At 45.1% G+C, this 26,944-nt stretch overlaps 1 protein-coding gene across 4 annotated transcripts; it reads right to left on the minus strand.

Moving 5' to 3' along the window:
* Nucleotides 1-4,905: 4,905 nt before the first annotated feature.
* Nucleotides 4,906-26,944, minus strand: RAB7A (RAB7A, member RAS oncogene family). Of its 4 annotated transcripts, none has more exons than XM_040075941.2 (6): nucleotides 26,846-26,944; nucleotides 9,261-9,321; nucleotides 8,029-8,155; nucleotides 7,026-7,244; nucleotides 6,387-6,515; nucleotides 4,906-6,249 (listed from the first exon to the last, which is right to left on the minus strand). In XM_040075941.2, the coding sequence occupies exons 2-6, from the start codon at nucleotides 9,311-9,313 to the stop codon at nucleotides 6,154-6,156; spliced, it is 624 nt and encodes a 207-aa protein (XP_039931875.1). In that variant the 5' UTR covers nucleotides 9,314-9,321; nucleotides 26,846-26,944; the 3' UTR covers nucleotides 4,906-6,153. The 4 variants fall into 4 exon arrangements, with proteins under 4 accessions (XP_039931875.1, XP_039931874.1, XP_039931877.1 ...); XM_040075940.2 differs by lacking the exon at nucleotides 26,846-26,944 and adding an exon at nucleotides 25,580-25,698; XM_040075943.2 differs by lacking the exon at nucleotides 26,846-26,944 and adding an exon at nucleotides 14,764-14,785.

Genomic DNA, 26,944 nt, shown 5'->3' on the forward strand with positions numbered 1-26,944 from the left:
CGGATGCATAAATATATGCATATCTATGTATATATGTTGATATATTTTCTCTCTCCATATGTACACACATGAGTAGAGATAGTAAGAGCCATTCTCACACACAGTACTCTCTCTTGCCTTGTATATGAATATACAGGTGCATGTATACATATATATACAGATTTTTCATGCACAGTTCTCACCCTCTATATTCATATGTAATTAAAGCACATACTGTTTACACAGAAACACTATTTTCTCTGCATTGTACACATGCATATGTATAGTTAATGAGCTGTTTTCACACATAATACTCCTCTCTCCTTCTATACAAATATATATATAAACACACATATACATGCTGTACATCTAGACAGCCAACTTGCCTCTCACACATAGTTCTCTCCCCAGAGATACAGGGGAGATCCCCAGGATGTACTTAAAAGAGCTGTTAATGCTCACAATTATCTTCCTATACATGCACACAGACATACATTTTTATATACATGCATCTATACACAGAGATGGTTATTCTTTCATACAGTTACACAACTCTTTCTTGCTACACACATGTGCACACACTCCACGTGTGCATACACATATATACATATATAGATACTAGGGAGGTGAAGTAGTAGGTATGGTGTATATAATATATGCATATAAAGTATATTTATATATTATGTAGACTATATCTTTATAGATGTGCATATATACGCACACTGAGCTGTTGCTGTTCAGAGAACTGTTTTCACATAAAACACTTTCTCTCTGTATGTGTATGTATGTTCTCACCCACAAAACACTTTATTTTGGTAATAGATAAACCTATATACATACATATATTCATATACATAAACTTCACACAGAGAATTCTCTTATATATATGCATATATACATATATAACTGGAGAAAGCACTGTTTGCACACTCACGTGCATATATAGAGAGCAAGAGCATGTGAGCTGTTCACAAATGTGCATAATTCTCCCACTACATGTATATACATAGAGCTATGCTTAGAAAGGGATGAGAGCTCTTTGCATACAAATTCACCTGAAACATATATATTTTTATATATACACATACATAGGTATATATGCATCTACAGGGAGAGAGTTGTTCTCACACACACATACATGCATATATACTATATATGGAGGGCAGAGAGAGTGACTTGTTCATTCACCTCTTCCTGCATGTATATGTATGTGTATGTGCCAAGTGTTCACACTAACTCACAATATCTTTGTGGATATATATCCACGTACAAATACACAATTCTGTATACTATTACATATATAATTAAGAGTATTCACACACACACTGTATCCTTAAAAACACACAATGCCCTTTATCTCCCTGCATGCACATATACATATATGTATAGTGAGATTGTGAGCTGCTCAGTCTTTCTCTTTCTACACACACACATATGCAAATGTGAAGCACATATGCACTATTCACACACAGACAGAACATTCCCCCTATCTCCAGCCACACACACTTTATTTAAATGTTTACTTATATATGTAATTAATTGTGTGTGTGTCTGTTTTCTACCATTCTTCCCATCTTTTCCCCCCAAGAGGGAGAGAAGGACCTACATGTAGAGCATGGTAAAAAATGCTCCCATCATATCCCTCCCCCAGTAAAAATGTATGTGGGGAATCTGTGTGTGTATGTGAGGCTGTGGTCTCTCCCATCCTCTCTTCTACCCCCACATATAAAATCTGGAATGCATATACAGTGTATGTGTGTGTGCATGTATTGATCTGGACATATATTCTCTGTCTGCATGTATGTGAATATGGAGAGCAAGCATGCATATATGGGACCCAGTCATTCCCCCTCCCAACTCGTACCCAAATGTTCCCATATCCACCTCTACATACAATTTATTTAGATATTTATTTATGTGTCTGTATTTTCTTTCATTTTTTTTCTCTGTCTCCCTCCCCTTCCTCTCTTTCTCAAAGAAATATAAAAATAGCTAAACTACACACACAGAGCTGCATGTAAATGACCCTTTTATATAAAAAAGTCAGAAATAAACAATATGCAACTGTATAAAATATTTAAAGATATATAAAATAGACACAGAGATGTGTATAAATATTAACAAAAACCTCTGTGTGTAGACAAAGAGAAAAAACCCATACCCATAAAAATACAAGTATGCGTGTAAACAAGTAATTTAAAATATGTCTGAATGTCCGTGATCCTCTCTGTCTCTCCATGTATGGGGGCAGTAATATATATAGACATACACACCTTTGAATATGTGTTTATTCATGTACTTAATATTTAATTTTCCTATATAAATAAAGTATATATGGGTGTAGCCACATTTATGTGTGAAGTATTTTTTTCTCCTTCTCTGAGTGTATATATATATATATGAAGAAAGAAAATACTTTATGCTACCTATGTGTACATGGGTAAGGCTGCAACCACATATGTCTCATAAATAGAAACCTGTAACTGACTTGGGCTCTGTCTCTAAGCCTTGGCAGATTTGCCTGTATAACACAGCAATTCACACACACACACACACACACAACTTCATGCCTGTGCTTCTTTGTGCTCTTGTGCTTCCCCTGCTGATTTGATCTCCAAAAGATGTGTCCTGGTAAATAAATCCATACACACATTCCTGCTGGTGTAAATGTGTTTGAGTATGTAAACAGCAAAACACACCCATGTTTGCCTAAAAGTATTTAGTATACCTAATAGAAACCTGAGCATGTTTTTGTGTTTGTATCACATATTTCGCCCCGGGCTCCTAGGCTGTGTGCTGAGTAGGGGTCCCTGCACATCTGGAGCTGGGGGCACTGGGGCTGGTGGCAGTGGCAGCCATTTGGGGCTCCAGGTGTGCAGGGATGGGGCTGGCACGAAGTCCACTGTAGTGGCTGCAGCTGCTGGGCTGGCAGGAGGACTCCTGCTGGGGATCAGGCCAGGCTGCAGCGCAGGACAGGTCCAGCCTCAAAGCCCAGCCAGGTACCACTGCCAAGGCATGCAGGAGCATTCTCACCCCAGGCTTTGCAGCTTGGCTTCTCAGCGCCGCCTTCCACGTGCCAGCGCTGGTGGTCAGCCTGGAACTCCTTTGACACTACTACCCACACAGAGTCCCTGCAGCACAGATGTACTTCTGTGATTCCCCAGCTTTCATACTTGTACATCACACAACACAGCTGCCTTCCTGAGCAGTTCCAGGCCTGGTGGGAGCAGCCGCCACCACCAGGCCCCACCTGTGCCTGCCCTGCCACAACCTCACTTAACTTCACCCACTTCACCAATCCTGAGCTGGTTGTAGCTTTCCCTGTTACACTTCAGAACACTGGACTCAGGAATGACTCCCTCCCCTCATCCCACCAGGCTCCTTCTTTGGGCCTTTTCCTGCTGCCATACCAGGATCTGGGCAAAAAGCAAAACCATGCCTGGGCTGAACTGACTCCATGAAGCAGCTGAATGCCTCAGCCTCTTAGAAGGCCAGGTTTCCTCTGGGAATCACCAAGCAACAAAGTCACCCTTGCACCCGTTGTCACTGCACCAGCAACAGAGGTGATCACAAAAGTAAAATCCATGAGACTCCAATGGTGCAGGGACTGGTTTTAAGTGTGTGTGTTCCCTGCAGCAAGTCAGTCCCAGGATTCTCCAGACCACAGTGATGACAGTGATTCTTGCAGAACACCCATCTGTGACATCACCACCCCTCTGAGTGTAAGAGCAGGGCACCAATTCCCATGCTGTTTGCCTCCTGCACTGGTTTTTGTACACTTGTCTGTATTCCCACCTGTAACAACATTGGTATGTCAGTAGCAAATGGAATCCTCCCCTTTAGCATCCATAACATCCTGTGGCAAGGAGCCCCACAGCTGTTCCTACCCCATCTGGAGTACTCTTCCTCTACCTTGGATTAGTGCCAGTTTATCTGACTGGAAAGACATTAAACACAGGGTCAACTTGAGGGCTCAGCCACAGCCCTTGCAGCCTCAGCTCCATCACCCAAGACCAAAGCAGGCAGAGTGCTACGAAGTTCAACCACCCCCTTTCCCCCAAAACTTCAGGGTTATTGTTCCCCCCTCCTCCAGCTTGGCTTTCTCCCCACATTCCAGCTATGTCCACAGAAAACAAGTGCAAAGAAGCACTTTAAATGGAGATGAGCAGAAGGTCCAAGTCTTTCAAAAAGGATGCAGACAGAAAAGCAGTCCCACCAGGACACATTGCTAGTGCAGTTATTTCAGACTCATGTGGACAGCAAAAGCCCAGTCAAGTGAAAAAAGTGTGACAGGACAGCACCATAAAATAGGATATAGAGAATAAAAACTGTTAGAAAGCTCTTGAAATAACTGTCCTCATTTTACTAAATTCTGTTTTCCATCTTCCTCTGGGTACAGTTGTCAACTCAGCCTTGGTGAGTGCAAGCAGAGGGTCATACCCAGCTTATAGAAATTAAAGACTTAACTGACTGGTCTGGACCACAGAAAGACCCTCAACTCACTCCAAGAAACTCCAGACCAGCCTTACTGGTGAACAGTGTGAGCCTGCTCTGCTCACACAACCCCTCCAGGGGAAGGGTAGCAAGAGCTTTAACAGCCTGTCCCAAAACACAAAGGCTGTCCAGGACATAAGCCCAGAAGAGGGCTGAAGGACTGTGCTCACTGAGGGATCTGATCCAGCATCATTCCTGCCCCTGCAAGCAGCTTCCAGAGAAGCAGAGGGGTAATTCTCTAGCAGTGCCCCAGGCAAGCAAGCAGGGCTGGCTCACCCCACTCTCAAAAACCAAGCTGGAAGACACAAACTTCACAAAAAGAAGCACAAATATCCTTGTTAGCAGGCATTGGCTTGGTGACTAGACAGAGGAAAGAAAGCATGTTAGTGGAGGGAAAAAAAAAAAATTCAGAATCAGGAGTAAACAAGAAGGTTTGTTCTTGTTAAGTTTATTGGCATCATGTTTGTTTCTTTACATAAGAGCTCAGCCTACGTACTAGAATGTAGACCTCCGGAAAACAGGTAGAAGGGCTCCATTTAAGCAAGCTACAAACGCAAGAACAAATACCAGGAAGAAAGGAAGAGAGGAAAGGGACTAGATTGCCAAGTTTTTCCATACCAAACATCCAGATTAGCAGTCAGTAAGAAGAAAGGGAAGATTCATAGTCCAGGTCAGCCATCCAGAAACAGCTACCACACCCCAGGTGGGGAGAGGAGCTGCTTCCACAGCATAATGAGCCACAGGGACACCTCAGCTCTGGCTCCTCTTGCTTGCTCCAGGATGTCAGGAGTTAAGCAGTAGGTGAGGTGAACAAATGAGATCATTTCATAGCTGTATTTAATTTTAAATCAAATAATCCAGTGTGCATATCAATGTTGTTATGCAAATCTGAGAATTCAGATACAAGGAAGCCAGACAGATTTTTCCAGAAGATTAAGCCTTTTTGGCCTCAAAACAAGAAGGCTTACATAGTTCATCTCTACTGTACAGAATACTGCCTCTATCTGGACTCTGTGTTGCTAGCATGCCGCAGGTCACAAGTGTCCTCCTCACTTTCTACACAACCTGTGTTTCAGTATTTGAACATTTAATTCAGGAATTTTACACTAATTTATATATTTTTAATTGGTTGCATATATTAACATGTACTATAAGATTTTTCCTAAAGAAGCATTACATAATACATGGATACTGTAAAAAGATCTGATTAGTTAAAAGTAACAAGCATTAACAGAGATACATACAAAACTCAACCTAGTGGGACTGAGTGCTGAGTTTGCAATGAATTATGGGTAATCAGCCTTTCCAGTTGCAGCCTTCACAGGGGAATACACTAGACAGTTAAAAACGTATGTAACTTGTTACACAGATTACCTGTAAACAGTTTCTCTCCATTGGACACCTGGAATTAGATTCAGTTCCAAACATACATAAAAGTTTCCATTTTAAACTAAGAGAAAGGTCTGTTACCAAGAAGTGGGATGTGGATGGTGAGGGGATGTGAGCTCTGAAGTGCAGGACTCAGATGCTCATGAGAGAAGGGTGGATTTTGGCAGCTGGAGATGCAAATTTTTTTTTTTTTTGTAATTTCATTTTAAACACAGAAGAGGGGCTGTGTGTTTGAAGGCCTAAGTGTGATATTTGTTTGTGAAGGACTGTGCTCAACCCCTCCCTCTTCCCTCAGCAGCTGCAGCTCTCTGCAGAAGCTTTCGCTCGGTCAGTCTTGTCTAGCTTGATGGGTTCAGGGAATTCATTGTAAAGTTCCACTTCGGTTTCCTAGTGGAAAAGAAGAAGGAGTTAATGCCACGGCTCTGCAGATAGCTCCCAGCATGCAAGGAGCTGGGGAAGGCTGGGAGTGAGCCCCAGGCTGCCCACAGCACTGGCACAGGGTTGCACACTGGCCCCCTCCCTACCTGTTTAAGTGCATTTCGTGCAATTGTTTGGAAAGCTTGTTCCACATTAATGGCCTCCTTGGCACTGGTTTCAAAGTAGGGGATGTTGTTTTTACTGTAGCACCAGGCTTGTGCCCGTTTTGTGGTGACCTGGGTGGACAGAAAGCAGCATCACTACCTTCTGCTATGCAAGGAGGGGTTTTATTTCAAGGCAAGGTCAGAGATCCCTCATATCCAACCTGAGCAGCTCTGACCTCATCAAAGCCACAGCCTTGAAACAGAACACAGGAGACCACTTCCCATCACCAGACAAACCCAGCCCAAGGGCAAAGAGGACCATGTCCAAGGGCGATGAGACCACAGAGCACTGGCTTGCTCCCATAGAACTGCTCAGCACATCTGCGGAAGGAGAAGCAGCTCCTCTACTTTCACCTCCCCAGGAAGCTGCTGCAATCCTTCCACCACTGGGCAGGAGCACGCTGTGCACAGGGCTCTGACCTCTCCAGGCAGAAGAAACCCTTCTCAGATGGCAGACATCTGAGTCACTCTGAAGGCACCTCCCCCTCCCACTCCCACTTCTCCGGCAACCCTCCTGTGTTTCTACAAGGTCTCCCACTCCAGCAACTTCTTAAGAGAAGGCTAGTAAGTCCCAGTACTCACTTGTCTGTTTTCTAGGTCAATCTTGTTTCCCAGCACAACAAAAGGAAAATTCTCAGGATCCCTTGGACTGGCCTGAATGAGGAATTCATCCCTCCAACTGTCTAGGGTTTTGAACGTATTGGGAGCCGTGACATCAAATACCAGCACACAGCAATCTGCTCCCCTGTAGAAGGCAACTCCCAGAGACTGAAATCGTTCTTGGCCTGCTGTATCCCATATCTGGAGCAAAAGACAGGGCAGATAAGGCAGCTCTGACACAGTCAGTCTGCAATTAGGGCATTATTCCAAACTCCCCACCAGGCATATATAGTCCCCAGCTAGGCAGATAGCAGCACCTGAAGGCTTGGGGATTTCTGTAGGCACTAAGCATCAAGAGCCAGAAACACCTTCTAAAGATAGTTGACCCTTTTAGTGTTCAGCCTCCACATATCCTTGTCCTGCACAAGCAGGACTTGGGTATTAGGGTCAGCAGATGACCTGCCTGCAGTGCTTGGATGCACATGGATACCAACAGAGTGCAGACACTCCTCTGATGGCCAGCTTTTGCTGCCTTGCAGTCAGTTTCACCATGGAGAGATGAAATCTTCAGATACCAGAGACATAAGCAGGCTGGCAGGTTAACACTACACCCACAGGACTTGGGGTGACACGAATGGTTGACCTAGAGAGTCCTTTCCCAGTCCTTTCCAGTTCTTGAACACTAGGAAAGTAAATCTTTCTAACAAGATCTAGTATACTGACAGTACCAAATCCATTTTTTTAAACAGGGCCTAGCAACACTGCTGTTAGCTGAACCCAGAGTAATCTTTGCATTCCCTTGTTCAGCCCATGGGAAAATTTGTAGAGAAGCCCAGAAGCACTTATGTCTAACAGAAGTTCAGTGCAAACAAGATTCACACTCAGTTCACTGACCCCTACACCAGTCTGAGCTACATCAGAGCAGATGCTTCCACAAAGTGGGGTGATGGCCCCCCTTGCAGCAGGGAGCAGAGTCCCTCCTTACCTGCATTGTCACTAGCCTGTCATCCACCATCACCTCTTTTGTCAGGAAGTCTGCACCTATCGTAGCCTTGTACTGGTTACTGAATTTCTTATTCACATACTGGTTCATGAGTGATGTCTTTCCCACCCTGCACAGAAACACAAAAAAGATAGACAGACGTGGTAGGCTGTTTCTACAACAATGTTTGAGTTAATCACCCTGAAGAGAACATTCCAGTGCCCTTCACCACCCATAACCTCCTGGCTTTTCAACCAGGGTAAAAGCACCCACCTCTGCAAGAAGGAGCTTGCACACCAAGAGATGCTGAGGCACTAGCTGAGTAAGAGCATTAGCTACTCAAGGATACAAAGGATTACATCCTGGGAAACCTCACTTCCCAATCACTAATCTGATCCTTGGTAAGGAACAGATATCACATTATGACCATGAAGGAAATTTTGGAAGATGAAATGCTTCAGAGAAACCCATCACAAAGAGTAATCTTCAGCCTCTGCAGAAGGAGGAGGTGGAAAAACAGAATCTCAGATGGCAACAGCTCACAAACACATCTGCTAGGCACCCAGAGGTGAAGATCCTCCCCAGAGAGCAAGCTTAGAGGCTCACATGCCTTCTGTGTGGCTGAGAAACACTCCCTGAACAACAGCTTGCTGGGGACAGTGGTATAAATAAACCTTATGTCATGGGAATCAGGTTACAGCCTGCACAGCAAATAACCTCTGACAGCAGAGCAGATTCCTTGCTGAGAGCAGAGAGCAAAGCCTTTCACTCCAGGGGGCATGTTCCAGCTAGCCCAGAGAGGCAAAGCAGATGGCTCGATACAGACTATGTCTGTGACAGAGACAGAATTTTAGGAAGTGACCTAAGAACGCTTACTAGTGATTTTGGGTGGGTGTTTTTTGGGTTTTGGGGTTTTTTTTAAGAGAAACCCTCATTCCAACAATATATGTCCTCCTTGCAGAAGGCTATTCCTCTCTGCTACTCCATGGTCTGCCCACCACATTTTCCCCATTTAATATTGTGGCAGGACCTCAAGATACTAAACTGCAGGGACACATTCAAGACAGAGGGTGGTAAAGAGTTCTTAGACCTGTGAAGTAACACAGCTATCACAGGCTGTAAAATCTCTCCTCCCAGCACTGCTGATTTCTTATACTGCATCCAGGCTCTCCCACTAGCCAAGAGCACTGCTCTAGCCAGATATAGATTAGCAGCTTAAAGGCACTTCCACTTACCCAGAGTCTCCAAGGATGATGACTTTCAGTAACACTTTCTTCCTAGAAGTCATCTTTCACACTAGAAAGGAAAAACAATCCCATCACAAACCATCAGTATGTCATTCCTCCAAGAAAGCAAGCAGCAAATTTGGAGTCTGAGAAACCTGACTCCAGCAAGGAGTGAGCAACAGGCATGGCACAGCACTCCTTAAACCAGACTCCAATTCAAGGCTACACTCAGCACTGACCAACCGTCTGCCCACTACACAGGCTGGGCCATGTCAGACCAGTAGAGGCAATTTAATACCAAGAGGTAGATGAGCCGAGCACTTGTCATTGACTGTACCAAGACCCTTCTGAAGCCTATTTCCAGGCCATTTGGTAGATATACTAGCCCAAACCATCTCCCTTGACTTGAGGCAGTGCAGTAAATCATACTAGATCCCAACACAGGCTGATAATTCTTACACATGCCACGAAGAGAGGGGTAAGCAGGCACATCTCTAATACCACATTCAAGCTTTTTTTTGTGCTGTTCAGTAGTTTCCCAGCAAAAAAATAAGAAAAAAAAAAAAAAAACAAAACCAAAACCCAAGCACTTCCTGCACCATGAGCTTGGAGAAGTGGTAGCTTTCTCTAGCAGCTGTGCTTTGTGAAAGAACTAAATCCAATAACGTGCAGGGGTTGAAGCAGCTGCAACAGTCACACAGGGCGGCTGAATTAGAAAGCAGACTGCTACCAGACTCTGTGGCTTCTCTGAAGGCACAGGAAGCTGACTGCTGCCAGCTCAGCTTTGGTGTAATAAGGTTACAGTGATAAACCTCAACATTCAGCCTACTGATGGTCCTCTACTCAATTAGATGATGACTTGTTTGTTCAGTTGCATCCTGCAAAAAAACTTCACAGGCAGGAGGCTCTAAACTGGTGACTAATGATACACCCTATTCGCAAGAGAGCTGAACTTCAGAGTTCCACGCTTATTTGCTCCCAGGTCTCCTTCAGACCAGTGAGGCAGCTGCAAGTTCATAAGCTACAGCAGGCCTGAATACACTTCTAGACATACTTTAGTATGGTGAGAGCAAGTACAAGGTCTTGACAGGGACTGAGCACACCCTCCCTGCCATGAGGTCCTTCTCCACACCTCTGGGGAGGGGCAGGGCCAGCCACTCTTATGTGCTGGATCAGATCACAGACCCTGTTTTGGTACTGACCTGTTCCACAACACAAGGACTTCTTGGCTTTCCTGAAGGAGCCCTGCAGGTTCAGTACAGCAAGAGGAGCCACAAGGTGGCTATTACTGTGCTACTTGACTTCAAAGATCCTTGACAACAGGCCTTGGTATTTAGGCCCTTGTATATATGGACTTGATTACCCTAAAATTTCCATCCTGCTATACCACATTCATTACAGCACACAACTCCTACTCTTCAGGAGCTATTCCTGATTTTCACAGCTAAGGAGGCCTTCACTTTTACAACAGTGATATTTGTCTTCCACGCAGCTTGATCCTGTGTACTTCCTGGGATATACAGTCTAATGTGCTAGATAACTACACCCATTTCACCCAAATACTACAGGAGGCTTCAAGTTGTAAAAGCCTCTCACTAGATGCAGTCCAGTTGCAAAAGAACTTAATAATCTCAAGCTCTGAGGGTTAGAAGACATGAAGTGCTGTAGCCTTTGCTGTCAATGAATGCTGCAGAAGCTGAAGGAGCACCACTGCAGCTACTGTAGTGATGCACCTACAGCTACACCTTTTTGGACTGCACCCACCCCAGTCACAGGGTTGTTTAGGTTGGGAAAGGCCTCCAGGATCATCCAATGGGTCCAACCATTAGCCTGGCACTGCCAAGCCATCACTAACCAACGTCCCTCAGTGCCACAACTACACGGCTTTTAAACACCTCCAGTGATAGTGATTCCATCATTTTGTCAAAGGTTGGTCAAGCAGATTCTGTCTTTACTAAACCCATGCTCACTGGGCCTGATCCCCAGTTGTTCTGTACATGTTGCACGTTGACATTCAAGATATCTGCTTCATAACCTTCTCTGGCACCAAGGTCAGACTAACAGGCCTTCTGCAGATCCTCCTTTGTGACCCTCCTTGTAGATGGACATTTCATTTGCTAACTTCCAGTCCACTGGGACCTCCCCAGGGAGTCACAACTGCTAGATTTAAAGGGGCTCAGGAAGCACTTCCACCAGTTCCCTCAGTGCCCACCCACACAGCCACAGAGTCTTGAGTGTGCATCTAAGTCATGTAGCAGGCCTTTTCCTCATCCTTTGTCATTGCTTCCCTTCACATCCAATAATGGATGAGGATTCCCCTTAACTCTCTTTTCATTGCTAATGTATAAAAACACTTCTTATTGTCTTTTACAGCAGTAGCCAGATTAAATTCTAGTTGGGCTTCGGCCCTTCTAGGTTTTTTCCCTGCATAACTTCATGACATCCTTGAGATACATCCAAACAGGACTCAGTGCTGGGGAGGTAACAGCCAGGGGCTATGGAATGAGCAACAGTGACAGGTCACCCACAGGGCTCATGACATGCTTAGATGGGTGTTAGTAGATGCCAGAGAGCATGTGGAGGACAGCTTCTCCAAGTGTCAACACCTCTCTTTTCTAGTGGACTGCACTGTTCCCTGATCAAACTGACAGCCCACCTATGCTCGCCAAGATAAAGCCAACTGAAAGTTGCAAACAACTTTAACATTTTGCTCTGCTCCTGCTCTTGCCAATATCCATACACTGTATCTTGTCTCCCCTGTATCCATGGGGAGAACAGACCACAGGAGCTCCTTCAAGCCTGCATCTCCTGTGTTCGCAGAGCAAGTGACACTTTTGCCAGCCAAGCCAGAGACTTGTGCAGCACAAGCAGCCCAGATGGAGCAAGAAGCAAGTAAACAGAGCTTTAAAACAGCTTAAAGACAGCTGTGTACACTGAACTGTCATGGAAAACATCTACATAGGTTCAGGTCCAGTGCAAGTCACCTGACTTCCTCAGGACAGAAGAAGAAAACTCACCCAGAAGTGGCTGTGCCAGAACCCAGCATGCTTCTGGGAACTGCTTCTATTTTCCTCAGAGTGTTTCCAATATCACTTGCTGCTGCAGCTCACTGGTATTTGAAGCCTCCTGGTATTTGAAGCAGCTTTGGACAAGCTGGCATTATTTCTCATGCTTAGGGAGGGATTTGCAGAGCCCTAAATTGCAACACCAAACCACACTGGATGCTTATCACCCAAGTTCAACATAGCCTGAAGTCCAGCTATGAGGGGAGGGAAAACTGCTGTCAAGATTCATTACGTTAGAAATAACTCAGCTGAGCAGTCATCTACAGACATAGGAAGTCAGGCTGAGTCAGAGCTGACACTGCCTTCTTGTCATAGCTGACAGGCTACCCAGCAGTGTGAAAGCTGTCACTGCCTCCATCAACACCAGGCAGGTGAGACACTCAGCTTCCATCTCAGGTGATGCAACAGATGTGAGCCATAGCACAGAAGCTGCCACAGCTTCATAGTTCATGTGGGCTATGAGAATGTGAGGAACTCCAGCCCTGCCAGGGACTAGCAGTGGACACTGCCCTGTCTCACACCCTTGTTCTACTAGGTTTGACTGATGTTGCCTTGAAGCCCAGTTAGTCAATTGGCCAAGCCCACTTTAATATAACTGCAGGTGTAAATGGACCAACACTTCAGAGTAATTCCTTGCCCAGTACAACAAAGAAACACATCTTCAGGTCCTGCAGAAAATGGCTGAATTGACATAGGCTGGAGTCCCACTGACTCAGCACTAAGATTATTTTGCACTATATAATGCAGCTTGTCTTGCCTTATGGTATTTGACACAATTACTCCAGAACAGCACTCTGTTGAGGCACATGCCCTTCAGATGGCAGTGTGAGAGCTCACATGTCCAGTCCTGGGAGTACTTCTGAACAAACACTTCTTTTTTTCAGAGGTATCACAAAGAAAAACTTGTTAGTTAAGATCTAAGCCAAAACTCAGCTCTGTTTCACACTGCATGAAATCTTTTTGAACGAGTTCATCTGCATGAGTGCTCAGAACAGTCTACAGCAGCACACCCAGCCAGCCCTGCTCAGGAGCCACCAGACACTCCACATTAGCCAAGAGACCAGTCATCATCATTCCTCCTCCTGGCTTAACTGGTGCCAAAGAAATGACACAGCTGTCTCAAATACAGGAGGGGAGATCTTTTACTCCATTTTTAATGCCTAATGCATATTTAATGCCTATTTGCCTATTGCAAACAAGCAATTAATGATATGCTGACCCTCAGGAAATTAAGCTAGTACAGCACACTCTCTCCCACAATACTGTTACTGCCTTTAACACTCAGCTGCAGGAGTAGCAAGGGGAAATCCCTAACAGATAACCTGCAAGTGTCATTGGCTTAGCTGAACTGAAAGGAAGAGTCAAAATCCATTCTATGAAGCTTCATAGCACTACAGCTCAGATGCAAGAGCAAATAAAGCCTATGCCAAGTCTAATTAGGTTTCCTTTGTTGCTTCAGAGTACATTACAACCTCCTTTCCCTTGCTATATTAAAGACAGCTGCTTTAACTCAAAGCAGAAATGGAGGATTACAAATTCCTTAGAGATGTTCACATGTCAAGTCACAGTGCAGGCATTTTAATATTAACAGGGTTAGTACAAGCAAGGAACAGTAATAGCTTGCATTGATGGCTCACCAGACCTCAGATTAGCTATGCTTAATATTCCTTGCAAAAGGAATATTCTAAGTTGCTCATGGACAGTTTTAGCATGAAAGCATCCAGCCCTAGGGGAATCCCACCTCCATGGAAGACAAGACTCCCTAAACAGCAGCATAGCCATATCAGTTTGGAAGCTGCTGAGCAGTCTTTACTGTTTCAGCTTTGCTATTGAACAGTTGGAGCCACAATCCTAACGAGACTATAGAGGCTGGAGTGTTTGTATAGAGGCTGGAGTGTTTGACCAGGAGTTCCCTGTTGCTACAGCTATCAGCCTACCACCTGCACTTTCTGCTAGAAACCAACTTGGCACTGAAGTGAAGATTTTGGACAGCACATCTTGCCTTGTGTCCTCTGCCAGGAATATTTAACACCACACCAACTAGGCATGAAGGGGTAGGGCAGCAGGCATTGAGCAGAGCTAAACTCAGAGTTATGGATGTCTAGTTTTGCTCCCTATCCCAGAATGCAGCACAAGAGTAAGCAGTTATCCCACAAAAAGGTGTATTTGACCCTGAAGCACTGCAGCTCTCTTCTAGGTGCTGTGGCTGATAAGCAGAGCTTCCACTTTCTCACAGGACCTTTAGCAAAAACACCCACCATGAACAAGCTGATGTGGACAGATCAGGTCTCCATTAGGGACTACCACACACAGCAGCATGCTCACCACAGTGACCAGACAAAAGCTACCCTAGTGTTCTGGAAGTATCTTCAGTCCTGAAATGCAGAAAAAGTGTCCCAAAATGCAGATAACTGCACTTTTGACACAGAAACAGCACCTCTACTTACTGTTCTCTTGCATGAATGTCTCTGTACTATAGAAAGCTATTTTTATTCCCTCCCTCCTCCCTTACCGGGTTTGGCATTTCTTAAAGGAAACCAGAGCTAGAAATATGATTCAGGACCAGCCTAGTCATACTGAACCAATTCCCTCACAAAAGTAGCAAGTTCCCTAGCATGTTTTGCATCTCAAGGGCTTATGTCTGCTTAGATCTTCAGCCACTGAAATGAGATGGTCATTCAATGTTTATCCTGTTTTTAGAGGACCAAGCCTGGCAGATACCACCTGCCCCATGGTCACACTGTACCTTACCATACTTTAGCTAAACCTTCGATTAGATACATTACTTTGCTCCAATTCTTCAGCTACTCTGAAAAAGCAAGGCCTCATCCTGAGGAAAGGCATAGCCTGTTATTACCATTACCTAACCAGAGTCAGTTTGTGGTTGCAGAGTGTCCGAGCAGTCCAGACACCTTCTGTATTGAAGCCTCAAACTCCAACTGCAGCAGAGCCCCAGATGCAGCTGAATAGGTTTTACCAGTTACAATTTAACAACAGCTTGGTTCCCACCAGCTCGTCAGACATTGCTAACAAGGTGTCAACCAATACAAAGCTACAAGTGACTGCTGGAACAGTTCAACACAAATCTGAGACCAACAGATACCAATATTTAATATGCTACTTGCATTCTCCCAAGAGTTACACATAGACCCAAGGAGGACAGAAGTCCTGTCTTTTCAGCTGGGCAAAAGCACAGGAGTAGCCAGAAGACAATCAGCAGGGGTTATTAATTTCATATCAACGTGGCTTAAGAGATGCTAAGATGTCTTTGAGGAAGAAACTAGAAATACGTCTGTATTTGATGTTTTTGATTGCTACAGAGCCTGCATATTTTTCTTACCAAACCTGGGTGCTCTACATATAGAACATGTATCCACCATCCTCATACTGAGGACTACTACAGAAACATGGGAAGTTATAATAGCAGGTTGAGTCTTGCACTGACAGAGGCTTAACAAGCAGGACTGTACTCTTCCACTCCCATGACAGGACTATCAGGAGCTCAGCTTCCCTAGTTCACAGGAAAATACCATTGGGAAAAGCCTCACATTTAGTGGGACACATGCTGTGTCTAAAAAGGAAATTGGGAACATCTTGTCATTTGGGCTGACAACTTGCCAAGAACTGCTCCCTGTAAATAGGTTGTTTTTGACAGTAATGGGCTCCTACAGTCCATACAGAGGTGCCTTCACACCTCACAGATGCACCACAGAGCAGCAGTTAGTTCAAGTAGAGCCCACACCAAAAGCAGCTGGCAAGATATTCCTGTGACAGCTTTGCTGGAAGGGTACACTATCTGTTGTTCTATCAAGCAGCATCCCAAAACTGATTTCCACCTCCTTCTTCCCAACACATTTAAGTCACTGTTCTAACCAATATATTCCCTCCTGCTGATATTTAGCCAAAAGCTCAAGCACAGTGTCTTGGTTTGAAAGACAGGTGTCTGCTAGGGAGAGGCAGGGCCTCCCTTGGAATGGATAATTCAAATCCCCTCCAAATTATAATTTAGGACATTAAAGGGGCTTTCAGGCAGAGGTATGGGGATAGGAATAACAATTCTTTACTAGCATGTATAACAAGGCAAGCAAACAACAATTACAGCAGCATTAATAATAAACATGAACCTCGAGGGGCTTTGTGAAGCAAAGCCTGGGGCAGTCTGATCTTGGTGCCCCTGTGGGACTCAGAGCACCAAGCCAGAACAGTAGAAAATCCTGGACTGGTGGATGAGATATATCAGAAGCTCCGCAGTAGTAACTGGAACAGTAGGGATGTCCCATCCGAGAAGGGGAAATGTGGGGCCACAGAGTAGCAAAAAAGCCTCAAAGCAGGGCTGAAGAAAGCAGCGGTGGCGGGACAGGGCCAGCCCAGCAGGGCAAGAGTAAGCGAGCTCAGAATTCCGGGGCACACAAGCAGATGATGGTAGATTTCCCAGGACCGAGCTTGATGGTGAGAGTGAACTCCCGCAGCAAGCAGCAGCCTGGCCATCCTCTCTCCGATACCGAGGGCAAGACATCGAAGCTGCCCCCAGCCCTGTCCTTTACCTGCCCCAAAACTTGCGTTATCTCTCCCCTTGGAGAGAAACTCCCAGAGACAAAAGAAGTGTAGGCCAGGTGCTACAACTCCTCTCCTTTGGCCCCTTTGTTCTGCTTAAGTACCTATATGTAGCCAGTAGTTAGTTTCCTAGCAACTTATGAGAAAAAATCTACAAGTAAAAAAGAAACAAATCTAACCTCCAACACAAAGCTCCTCATTCCCTCCTCAAGAAGAGCAGCTCAGATGCCTGCTGCTTACTGCTCCACCAAGAGCAGGTTTCTGTCCAGTTGGTACCTTTCCCAGACAGCCCTGTGAAACAGAAATTATCTCTGTTCATGGAGCTGGAAGCCTCAGCTACAACTTAATTTTTTATACCTTGTGTAAAACATTATATTGCAAGCTGTCAGGTGCATATCCAGTATATCCCACCTCCATCTGACAGTCCTATGCCAAAAGTTTCACCCTGAAGAAGAGCCTAGAGCTTTAGATGCCTGCTAGCACACTGATATGGCTCAGATCAAAATCAAATCTTAGAACATGGTTCAGCATCCCAGAGGAATTAGCTTCTTAGACTACAGCTGTCTGCAGTAAGTTTACACCTCCTTTTGAGGATGGAGTTGCAGCTTCCAGTGCTGGAGCAACTGTTCTAGAATTGAGTGAAGCTTAGGAACCAGCAGCAGGAGTTCAGCCACATGGCTTCAAGTTCTGTTCATTGTCTGCTTCAACATGGGCACCAAATCGGTGTGACACAGTGCTAAAAGGCAACTGACATGGTCTGAAGTAGCTCCCTGAGAGAGCTGACACCAGACTTACACAAATACTCTACTGCATCCTGTTTATGGGTAACATGCTCTTAAGATAGTGTAGTGCTAAGTGAAGAGAATGATGGGGTGTTGCCATATTCTTTTAGCCTTCTGACTGTTCATATTTTTGTAGTGGAATCTTCTCACAGACTGCAACATAAAGTGATTATTTTCTCATTCCTTCTTGAAGGAGGGACAATTGATGGACTTCTAGTGTGACCAGTGGGGTGGAGAGGTGTCAACCTTATTCTGCAATCCCTGGGCATTGTCCAGAATCTATATAAGCGAGGTCAAGGATATAAACTTCCCTTCTTTTTGCCCTGACTCGACTGTGTGACTATCATTCTTTTTGTGTCCTCAAGTGACAATGGGGCAACATGCAGCTTGGAGAAACAGGCAGAAAACCCAGCTGGGAAACAGAAGCCTTGGAACAGTTTTGAGCATAAGAGATTCTTGGTGTGATCAAGGAAGCTCCAGAGACTGTGCTGGGCAACACTCCTATCAGTGGTAGTAAGGTTTTAGGTTGCCTCAGACATCCCCTCAATCCCCACCTGAAGGCTCTATCACACATCCATGATGTGTGCAAGGACTCAGAGCTCACTGAAAGGAGAAATGCCCAGAGTCCAGACAACACGGGGAAGGCTGAAGCAATGCCACTGGTAGGAGCCATGTCTGCAATGAAATCACAGGACTTGCACATGAGAAGGTGTCTGCCTAGCCTGAGGTCTCAGCTCAGCTGTGGCTCCCTTGGGGCTGAGATTTGGAGAGCGCTGCATTCCTGAGAGGCAGTGTTGCATATGATCAGTTAGGCCCAAAGCCCAAGTTCTCAAAGCAAAGCTCTTCAGTACAAGCCTCACTGATTCACAGGCCTGTTACACCTCTTGGCAGATGAGAGTTCTATGCTGCACAAAGTTTAAATACTAGCTGTGGAACTGAACAAGTTTTTGACTGTAAAGCTGTCATAATGAATTGTGATTCTACTGTAGAAAGTTCTAACTATGTAGGACTAGACACCACCCCTAATGCCAAAAACTGACCTGATTTCTACTGGTTTAGATATCAAAACAACCACCTTCTCGTGAGGAGGCATCATGTTGATCTGACTACATGATTTCCAAGTGGGAGCAAAACAAGCAGGAAAATGCATTTGCCTACAGTACCACAGCAAATGTTTCTCTAAGCTCAATCAGACCAACAGTATGCCTAGGGGCAGTGGGAAAGGTCTGGAGGACATTTCTTGCTGTCTACAGGAACAGTACTTTCCCCAGACTGCTGCTAAGCCTAACATCACAGGAGCACATGTAGGATCTCACAGGTGATAATCACACTGAGCCAAAGTGATGGAAGGAAGGGAGTGAAGAAAAGGTCCCCAGGGATGCAGCCAGCTATGCTGGCCAGCCACCTTGGGTGGATCACTTCGCTCAACAACCTGAGGATGATTCCTATCATCTCTACAGTGGGTGGCAAGTATGAGAGATTGCAGATGTGGCAGGAGACGAGTCCAGGACGATCCTTTTGAAGCTAATGCTAGACGCTAACAAGACCAGGATTCCCAGAAAGAAAGCCAAAGCTGCTAAGTAGAAGTCCTCAGGTTATAGGAAGACATCTTTACAAGAAAACCAAACCCAGAAGTTTCACTGAAAGCTGAATGCTTCCAGTCACGAAGTTTTAGTCCACTGATTCCTCTAGCAGCTAAATGGCCCTTACACCACAAAATATCCTCTCAGGATTGGGCAGACATATCCTGACAGACTCACAGCAAGTGTATTAAGATCTTCTGCTACTGTTCTCTTGGAGGCTCAAATCATGTCAAGAATGTCATGTCGTTCAAGAATCAGTATTGCTGTGCTCCTACCTTCCAGGAAGAAGCAGTTCCCCTGTTAAATCCTACAAGATTTCAGGTAGTTCCCAGCAGATTTCCACTAAGGATGAAGCTGTTACAAGAACAGGCATGCTTGCTTTAACACCCCTCCCCCTTTATCAAAGCAAGCTTAACTTCCCCTATTTTGCCCTGGGGGAGACAATCTCAGGATGTGGGAGGAGAGCTGAGCACATAACTGGCTGCTGGGAGACACTAGGCAACAAGCCATGAGTCTTGATTAAGGGCCTTGCCTACGAAAAGCACTGCAGCTACATCAGCACCGTTTCCATGATGCCTCTACCACAACGGCCTCCTTGGTGGACAGCTTTCCAGCAAGTAAAATAAATCTTGAACTAACTGGAACACAGCTATAGTGCTCAAACAGCCTAGTTTATACAGTGGTGTCTGCTGGTGTTTTGGCACACAGCCACTCAGCCAGTGGAACCACCCAACAGTTCTACTAACCCTGACACGAATATCAAGAGCTCAGCACAGTCCTCACATCAGGCCATACCCTGAGTGACAATTCCCTTATTGCTCTCTATAAAATAAACACAGTGCCAGAGGCAGCTGGGTTTTAATCTATGTGTCTAGAAGATAAGGCTCCCCAATTCAAAACATTAGCCATGCCACTGACACACAGTTGTTAGATATTTACCATATCTGACAATATTTTTTAAGTGCTCAGATTAATTTCTAGTTTTGACTACAGTTTAAGTTTTCACACATTCCTGTAAAGCTTTCAGTTTCAGAAACACAAATAGATAAGTTTTGCAGTGGTAAGCAAAACAGATCTTAGACCTTGTCAGTGGTAAATAAGCCTTGTTTATCCACTCCTGGCTGCCAGAGTTCCTAGAGACTGGGCAGGAAACAAAAGACTAAAAGGAGACTTTGACCAAGTCAAATGACAGCCCTCAGGAGGTCTGCCAGAGGCTATAACTTATATCTGATATTCAGATTGGAGAGTGAATATTGTGTCTCCTGCAGCATAAGAAGCTTGATAGAAGTGAAAGGACAGGTAATGATTGGAAATCCTACTAGCAGGCATACAGAAGCACCAGATCAACACTAATGGCAAAAGCATTACTCCTCCTTCCAGGAGGTGCTGTTGTCAGTAATGAGTCTTCCAGAGAGGAAGCTTTCTCTAGAGACATGTTGTAATCTAAGAACTACACCTTGATCTGCAAGCAGAACTCTTGATCCTACATACACTCAATACCTCTTCCTATGCTAATGTGGTTTGCAGAGCAGGAAGGACAAGTATTTCAGTACCAGGATGGCAGTGCAACAGGTAGCTTGCCATGACAGCTGAGTCAGTGACTAACAAGGAATTTGTACTGTGGATACTCAGAGATACACTCATACCTCTCGCATAGATTCGGCATCAATACTTTAACCACTTCACCTGTTCTCTCGATGAAGATCCCCAAAGGTCCAATAAACTCCTTACTTGCATGGTGAGGTTAAAAGAACTCTGTGGGCAATTGGCATCATGTTAGGCAGAGGGAAACATTCAGGTTTAGGCATGTCTCAGCTAAAACCTTCTCACTGCTCATGCTCGAGACAATGTCACTACTGTGCCAGTCTGGACTCCATTATCCATGCCTGGAAGCGAAGTGACTCAGCCCACCTGAGGGAGACAAGCACCAGACAGGTTACTTTGAAGAGGATTCTGCTTCCAGATGGAAGGAATTCAAGGGCTCAGTACAGACTTGTTAGATAAACTGGTAGCCCCAGTAACCAAGGTCCAGGTACTCCAGGCAGGTTGGCTCTGAAGGCAGCTCCAGTTGCTGGCCTCCACTTTTGTCCACCACTTCACTAGTCCACCTTATTTCTCAAGTGACCGAAATTACAGTATATAGGACAGACTCAAGAAAAATACTAGTTTTTTTAATTGACATTAAGAGGATCTACTAAACTTAACTTTAAAGTTTCATTTAACAATTTCTGCTTGAAACTCATGCAAGTACAGTTAGACACAATTAGTCAACTTCAACTGTCATTTTAAGTGGTTATGCAGAAGAGCAAATCACTCACTATATCAAGTGACTTTAAATCATACAGATAGAAATCAGTGCCACAGGTTTACACTTCAATTCCATCTCAAAGGCAGGCCACCCCATCCTGAAACTTCACTGCCCTATGAAGACAGCCATGGCCTCAATAACAGGTTTCCTGGCAAGAGAAGTCAAGGCTATTTGAGATAAGTTGCAAATCAACACATTTCAGTGGCCTTGATGAGCTTTCTTCCGTTCTCAGGGTCATTGACCATGAGGTAGCAACAGTAGTCTTGACAAAGCTTCCCCCACAGAGAGAGCTGGTTGCTGGCACTGGAGAGGAAGAGCAGCCTCGAAGGAGCAGCACTCACAGCAGTGATGACATCACCAAGGCAGATCTCTGCCAGCACAAAATGCAGCAGCACACTGGGCTCGAGAGCTGCATTCCCTACCAACAGAGAGCAAAAGCAACAAGCACACCAGGAGTCAGGGGGAACCAAGTGACACAGTGGTATCCCTTCATCACCTGCTATTTCTGAGCAGCATACATGCAGCTCCTGACCTTGGACGCTCATTTGCAAGCTTTATTCAAGGTGCATTTAAAGAGAAATGGGACCTTCAGTCAAGCCCCTCACTGCAGAAATAAGCACGGTATATTAACTACTGTCATTCAATTAATTATCCATACCTAATTCAGTTTTGAGATGCACAGCTCATGTTTAGATTGATGCTGCAGAGAGTGACACTTTTAGCCTCACAATCTCCAGTCACAGCTATATCTGAAGGCAGACTGTTACAAAGCAACTACAAAAGATCATTTTAGGAAGCTGCAGAGAAAAGCCAACTCAACTCTAACTCATCAGGCAATTAAACTGCAATTATCAAGACAATGCTGTGCAAGAATGAAGCATCTGAAAGGATGCAAGACTGCTATCAGACAAGCAGCACATGCTAGTGCCCAAACAAATTTAGCATTTAAGTAAGGTCTTAGCTGGACTTCCTTCTATGGAGGCAACAATCTTTAAATTACACTACAGCTCTGCAAGCGAATCATAGGTCCATCAGGACCTAGTAACGGGGACTTCAGAGCAGGTGAGGTCACAGCCAAGGAGAAGCCCAGAAGACATAAGGAAACACTGGATACATGCAAGGTGAGGGTTCTGTACTGGTTTCACAAAGGCTCAATTTACTTCAGTTACTAACAAAATCGCTGTATTCTAAAGGTAGGGGCATGCAACAATAAGTACTTCTGAGCCCACATCATCCAGCAGTTGCAGAGAATGCAAACATCCAAGTGCCCCATTTCAAAGCCCATATTCTTGAGCCAGGTACCTGCAAACCCTCTCTCACAATGCAGCATTTAAAAACACACCCTAACCCCTAACCAAGCACAGGCAATTTTGTTTACAGCCAAATGTTAAGTTCTGCATAAAGCAGTCTCATTTTAACACAGAAGTCAGACCAAAATCCCATACATGTTAGAAACAGAGCTATTTATAGTTTTGCACAGATGGTTTGATGGTAATTGTCATGTTTCCTCAAGGACAAGCTTTGCCAGAGATTTGCTCCAACAGGTAATTCTCACAATCTTCCAATACAAGTATCTTAAAACACAAGCTTTAAGAAGGTGCTGCAGAAAATAAATCTGCTAACCCTCCTGCTCACAAGCCTTCATTTTGATTAGCAAACTAAGCAAAGTCGTATCTTCCTCAGTTCACTTCAGAGCAGAACTTGTACATTTTACACTTTCACTTAAGGATTTATCAATATTGTAATGTCTGTACCCCTCAAAGAGTTTGATTCCCTGGCTTCAGCAGGAGGGCCAGGACGCCTGTAGTGCAGACTCTGCAACACAGTTATTTAAATTCTTAACTTGTTGCCCTGAAGGTACAACTCAGGGTGTCCAGTTCCCCACCTCTTCACTCTAGTGACAGCATCACTAGAACAGCATGACACTTTGTCAAAGTGGGTTTAGGCTGGACATAGCAAAAAAGTTCTTCACCTAAAGGGTGACTGGACACTGGAACAGGTTCCCTAGGGAAGTGGCCATGGCCCCAAGCCTGGCCAAGCTCAAGAGCACTTGAATACTCTCAAGCACAAGTGGCGGTGCCCTGTACAGGGCCAGGAATTGAACTTCTATAATCCTTGCATGTCCCTTCCAACTCAGAATATTCTGTGATTCCATGCTGAGCTATTATAAGGGTATTTGAGTTTGAGGACAGGGACCACTGTGTGACACCACAGGGAAGAAGAACATTTAACACAGCTACTCCCCTCCATCTTATCAGTACCTCACACTACAGGCTGGGAGAGCAAGAAACTGCTATCAGATTTTAGAAGTCTTCCTTATTAATGGGTCAGATTAGCCCCATCTAACAGCTTTTCTACACCAGATATAGGGTATTAACATAAGAGCACAGAGTAAAAAACAAAAACAAAACAAAACCAAAAACCAAAACCACCCCACCAGGCAGTGCTTGAAAGTTAACAGTATTAGAACTGCTTTAATTCTGAGGACTAAGGCCAAGCAGGTATGGTGGGTCCGCTCATTAGTGCATGGAGGGCAAGACGTGTTCAGTCAGCTGTTGGGAGTCACAAGGGAGAGGGAGAAAGACAAGCATACTTGCTCTTCCTGAGTAAGTACACCAACGAAGCCTTGATTATTCAACAAGGAATATTCAAATCACTCCACCCCCTTTAACCTCAAATTCAGCTCCTGAGAGACCAGTGTACACTGACTCCAGCAGCCTGATTCTACTGGAATCACAGCTAGGCTGCAGCTACTATTCACACACCACTGGTACCACCATAGCCTTCACATCACAGCCAGTCGAACACTGACATACCTACTTACATACCATATCCCTAAAAAGAGACTTCTCCACTTCCCCAGAACAAATTCCCACATGGATACACAAACTGTCAGGCCAGATCCGGCCAGCCAGTGACAAGTACTGAAAGCTTTAAAGGTTCCATGCTGGCAAGTGTCAAACAAAGAACAGTTTGCTTACAGTTGGGGCTGTCTTCATTCTGTCATGTGTTCTCAGTTTACATATAAAAGACCTTATACACACAGACCATAACAGCTCTGCTTATCAGCAAATATTTGTACTTTTCCAAGAGATAATGTTCAATTTTCCATCTTTGAGAACAAAAGACCTACGGTTACTAAGTGAGACGTACTCATTTTGATGCTGAGGTTACCTACCCTACTTCAGATTAAGACAGCCTTTTTACTACTAAAATAATTCCTCTATTTACAGGGAGTGCAATTGTCTTAACTACAACCATCAGGCATTTCCATATTTATTAGTCTCTCTCTCCCCCTCTGGAAACTAATAATGGATCTATCACTTAATTTACCTTATTATACACTCGCAGACAAAAACACTTCTAACATCCACTCTAATAGTTCTTAGAATCGACCCAGGCTTTACACACACCGACAGCTACTTTCGCAATAACTGCCAGTCTACTCGGCCGCCTCTTTGGTCAGATTAATTGCTCCCGGGGCTACCGGTTCATGTAAAAAGCGACCCCCACCGACCTCCAGCGCCGCCGCCCCCCGTCCGCCCCCCAGAGCCCCGGCCCTTCTTCGGCCACCAGCTACCCCGAAGGCCTCTTCAGGCTTCACGAGGAGCTACAGCAGCTCCACACGCCACAGACAATGCACTCCTTCCCCGGGAGGCATTGCTCGGGCCTCTATGAGCCTCTCAGCAGGGGAAGCTCCACAAAGGCCTGGCGAAACGCTCACCCCGGGAAAGGCCCTCAGGGAGGAGCCCCTTCCTGGGGAGACCGCCCTATATTGTCCCGAGGGCAGCGCCGGGCCCGGCTCCAGGGAGCTCGGCGCCGACAGCGCGGCCGCCTGGGCCCACCTCGGGGCGGACAAACGAGTCGGGCCCCGGTGCAAAGCCGGCCGGGAGCACCGAGACAGCGCCGCCTCCACCACCTTCCCGCCGCGGATCCCCCGGTGCCCGGGAGGGGCCGCGAACGGCTCCCCGCCCGGGACGAGGCCTCCGCCACCCCCCAGTCCCCGTCAGCAGCACGCGGGGCCCGCCGGGCTCACCTGGTACTGCCGCTGCAGCCCAACCCCAATCACTACACCCCCCGCCCGCCTCGTCGGCTTTAATGGACCCCGCCGCCTCCCGCGCTCGCTTCCGCCTCCGCGACAACTTCCTCTCACGGGGCCCTGATGTCACCGCGCGCCGGCTCCACGTGATCGCGGGAGCCCGCCCGCCATGTTAGGTGGCTGAGGCCGTGCCGTGTGCCAGACGCCAGTGCAGGGCGGGCCCCATTTCCGTGTTTGTCGGAAAATAAATGTATGGTACCACTGGAGCCCGCACAGAGGGGAGGGGTGGTCAGGGACCTGCCATAAAAATAGATGAGTTTGAAACCAAATGCCAGTCGTTCCCAATCACTAACACTGCTCTGAAGAAATCCATTCTCTGTCTTTGGTGGGCATTCAGAGAGCTGAGCGGATCTCTGAAATTACAGTAATATCGTAAATAAGCAGAGCAAGAAATAAATCAGCTCCTTAAATGCTTTTATTGAAAAAGGGAAGCCTCGAAAAATCACCTATGCTACCTTTACCTCTTCCAGATACCCCTGAAAAAAGAAGCGCGAATCGATCCAGCCACTCACATTGCTGACTCCAGACGACGCACCTCACAGAGCTTCCCTCAAAATGCAAATCACTCGTTTTGGTCCAGGGTAGTCTCCCTGTCTGGATACTTTATGTGATAAACACCAATCACTTGTTTTAAAATTTTTAAAAGTTTAATAGTAAATAAGATGGTTATAAAAATAGAATTAGAGTAAAAAAATTGAACAGTTTTAGAGTTAGGACAATACAAGACAATAAAAACAAAGTTACAGACGTCTGGGTGCCTCTCCCGAGCTACAAGCTCTGAAGAAGGACCCCTGTTAACAAAAAATTATCTCTTAAAAGCAATAGCCTGTTAAATATTCATACAATTTATACATAATGCATAAATTCCATTCTAACTAAGAATTGTCTCTGGTTAGTATCACTTTTTTCCTTTAATCTCTATGGCGTCCACTAGGCTGAGAAAAGCAGGAGGAGCTGGTCTCTTCTGATAAGAAAGTAGTAAATTCTTTCTTCTTTGAAAGATTGATATTTTCCTGTGGTTGGTACATAAAAACTACATTTTAACTACAAAACTACATTTACCATACTATCAAAATATTAATACCACATTAACAATTAGCACAACATAACACATATAGTAAATATCTTGCGTAGAGCCATATAATATGCACTTTTCACACTTTATAAGTTATGGTGAGAAATCAGGAAGCTTTCCGCCATTACCTGAGGGTTTCTGAGTGCTTTGCCGATTTAATTCTGTCTTCCATATATCTGTATCCTGTATCACTTCGTTTTAATTAGGGATTTTTGATGTTAACCTTA

This window comes from Hirundo rustica, chromosome 12 (genome assembly GCF_015227805.2).
Source record: "Hirundo rustica isolate bHirRus1 chromosome 12, bHirRus1.pri.v3, whole genome shotgun sequence".
NCBI lineage: Eukaryota > Metazoa > Chordata > Aves > Passeriformes > Hirundinidae > Hirundo > Hirundo rustica.

Bases quoted from the DNA above. Each gene is read 5' to 3' on its own strand.
- RAB7A (XM_040075941.2), bottom strand. From the start codon at position 9,313: ATGACTTCTAGGAAGAAAGTGTTACTGAAAGTCATCATCCTTGGAGAC. The intron at 7,245-8,028 runs GTAAGGAGGGAC...CTTTTGCTCCAG, and splicing joins ACAGGCTAGTGACAATGCAG to ATATGGGATACAGCAGGCCA. The intron at 6,250-6,386 runs GTAGGGAGGGGG...CTTTTCCACTAG, and splicing joins CACGAAATGCACTTAAACAG to GAAACCGAAGTGGAACTTTA.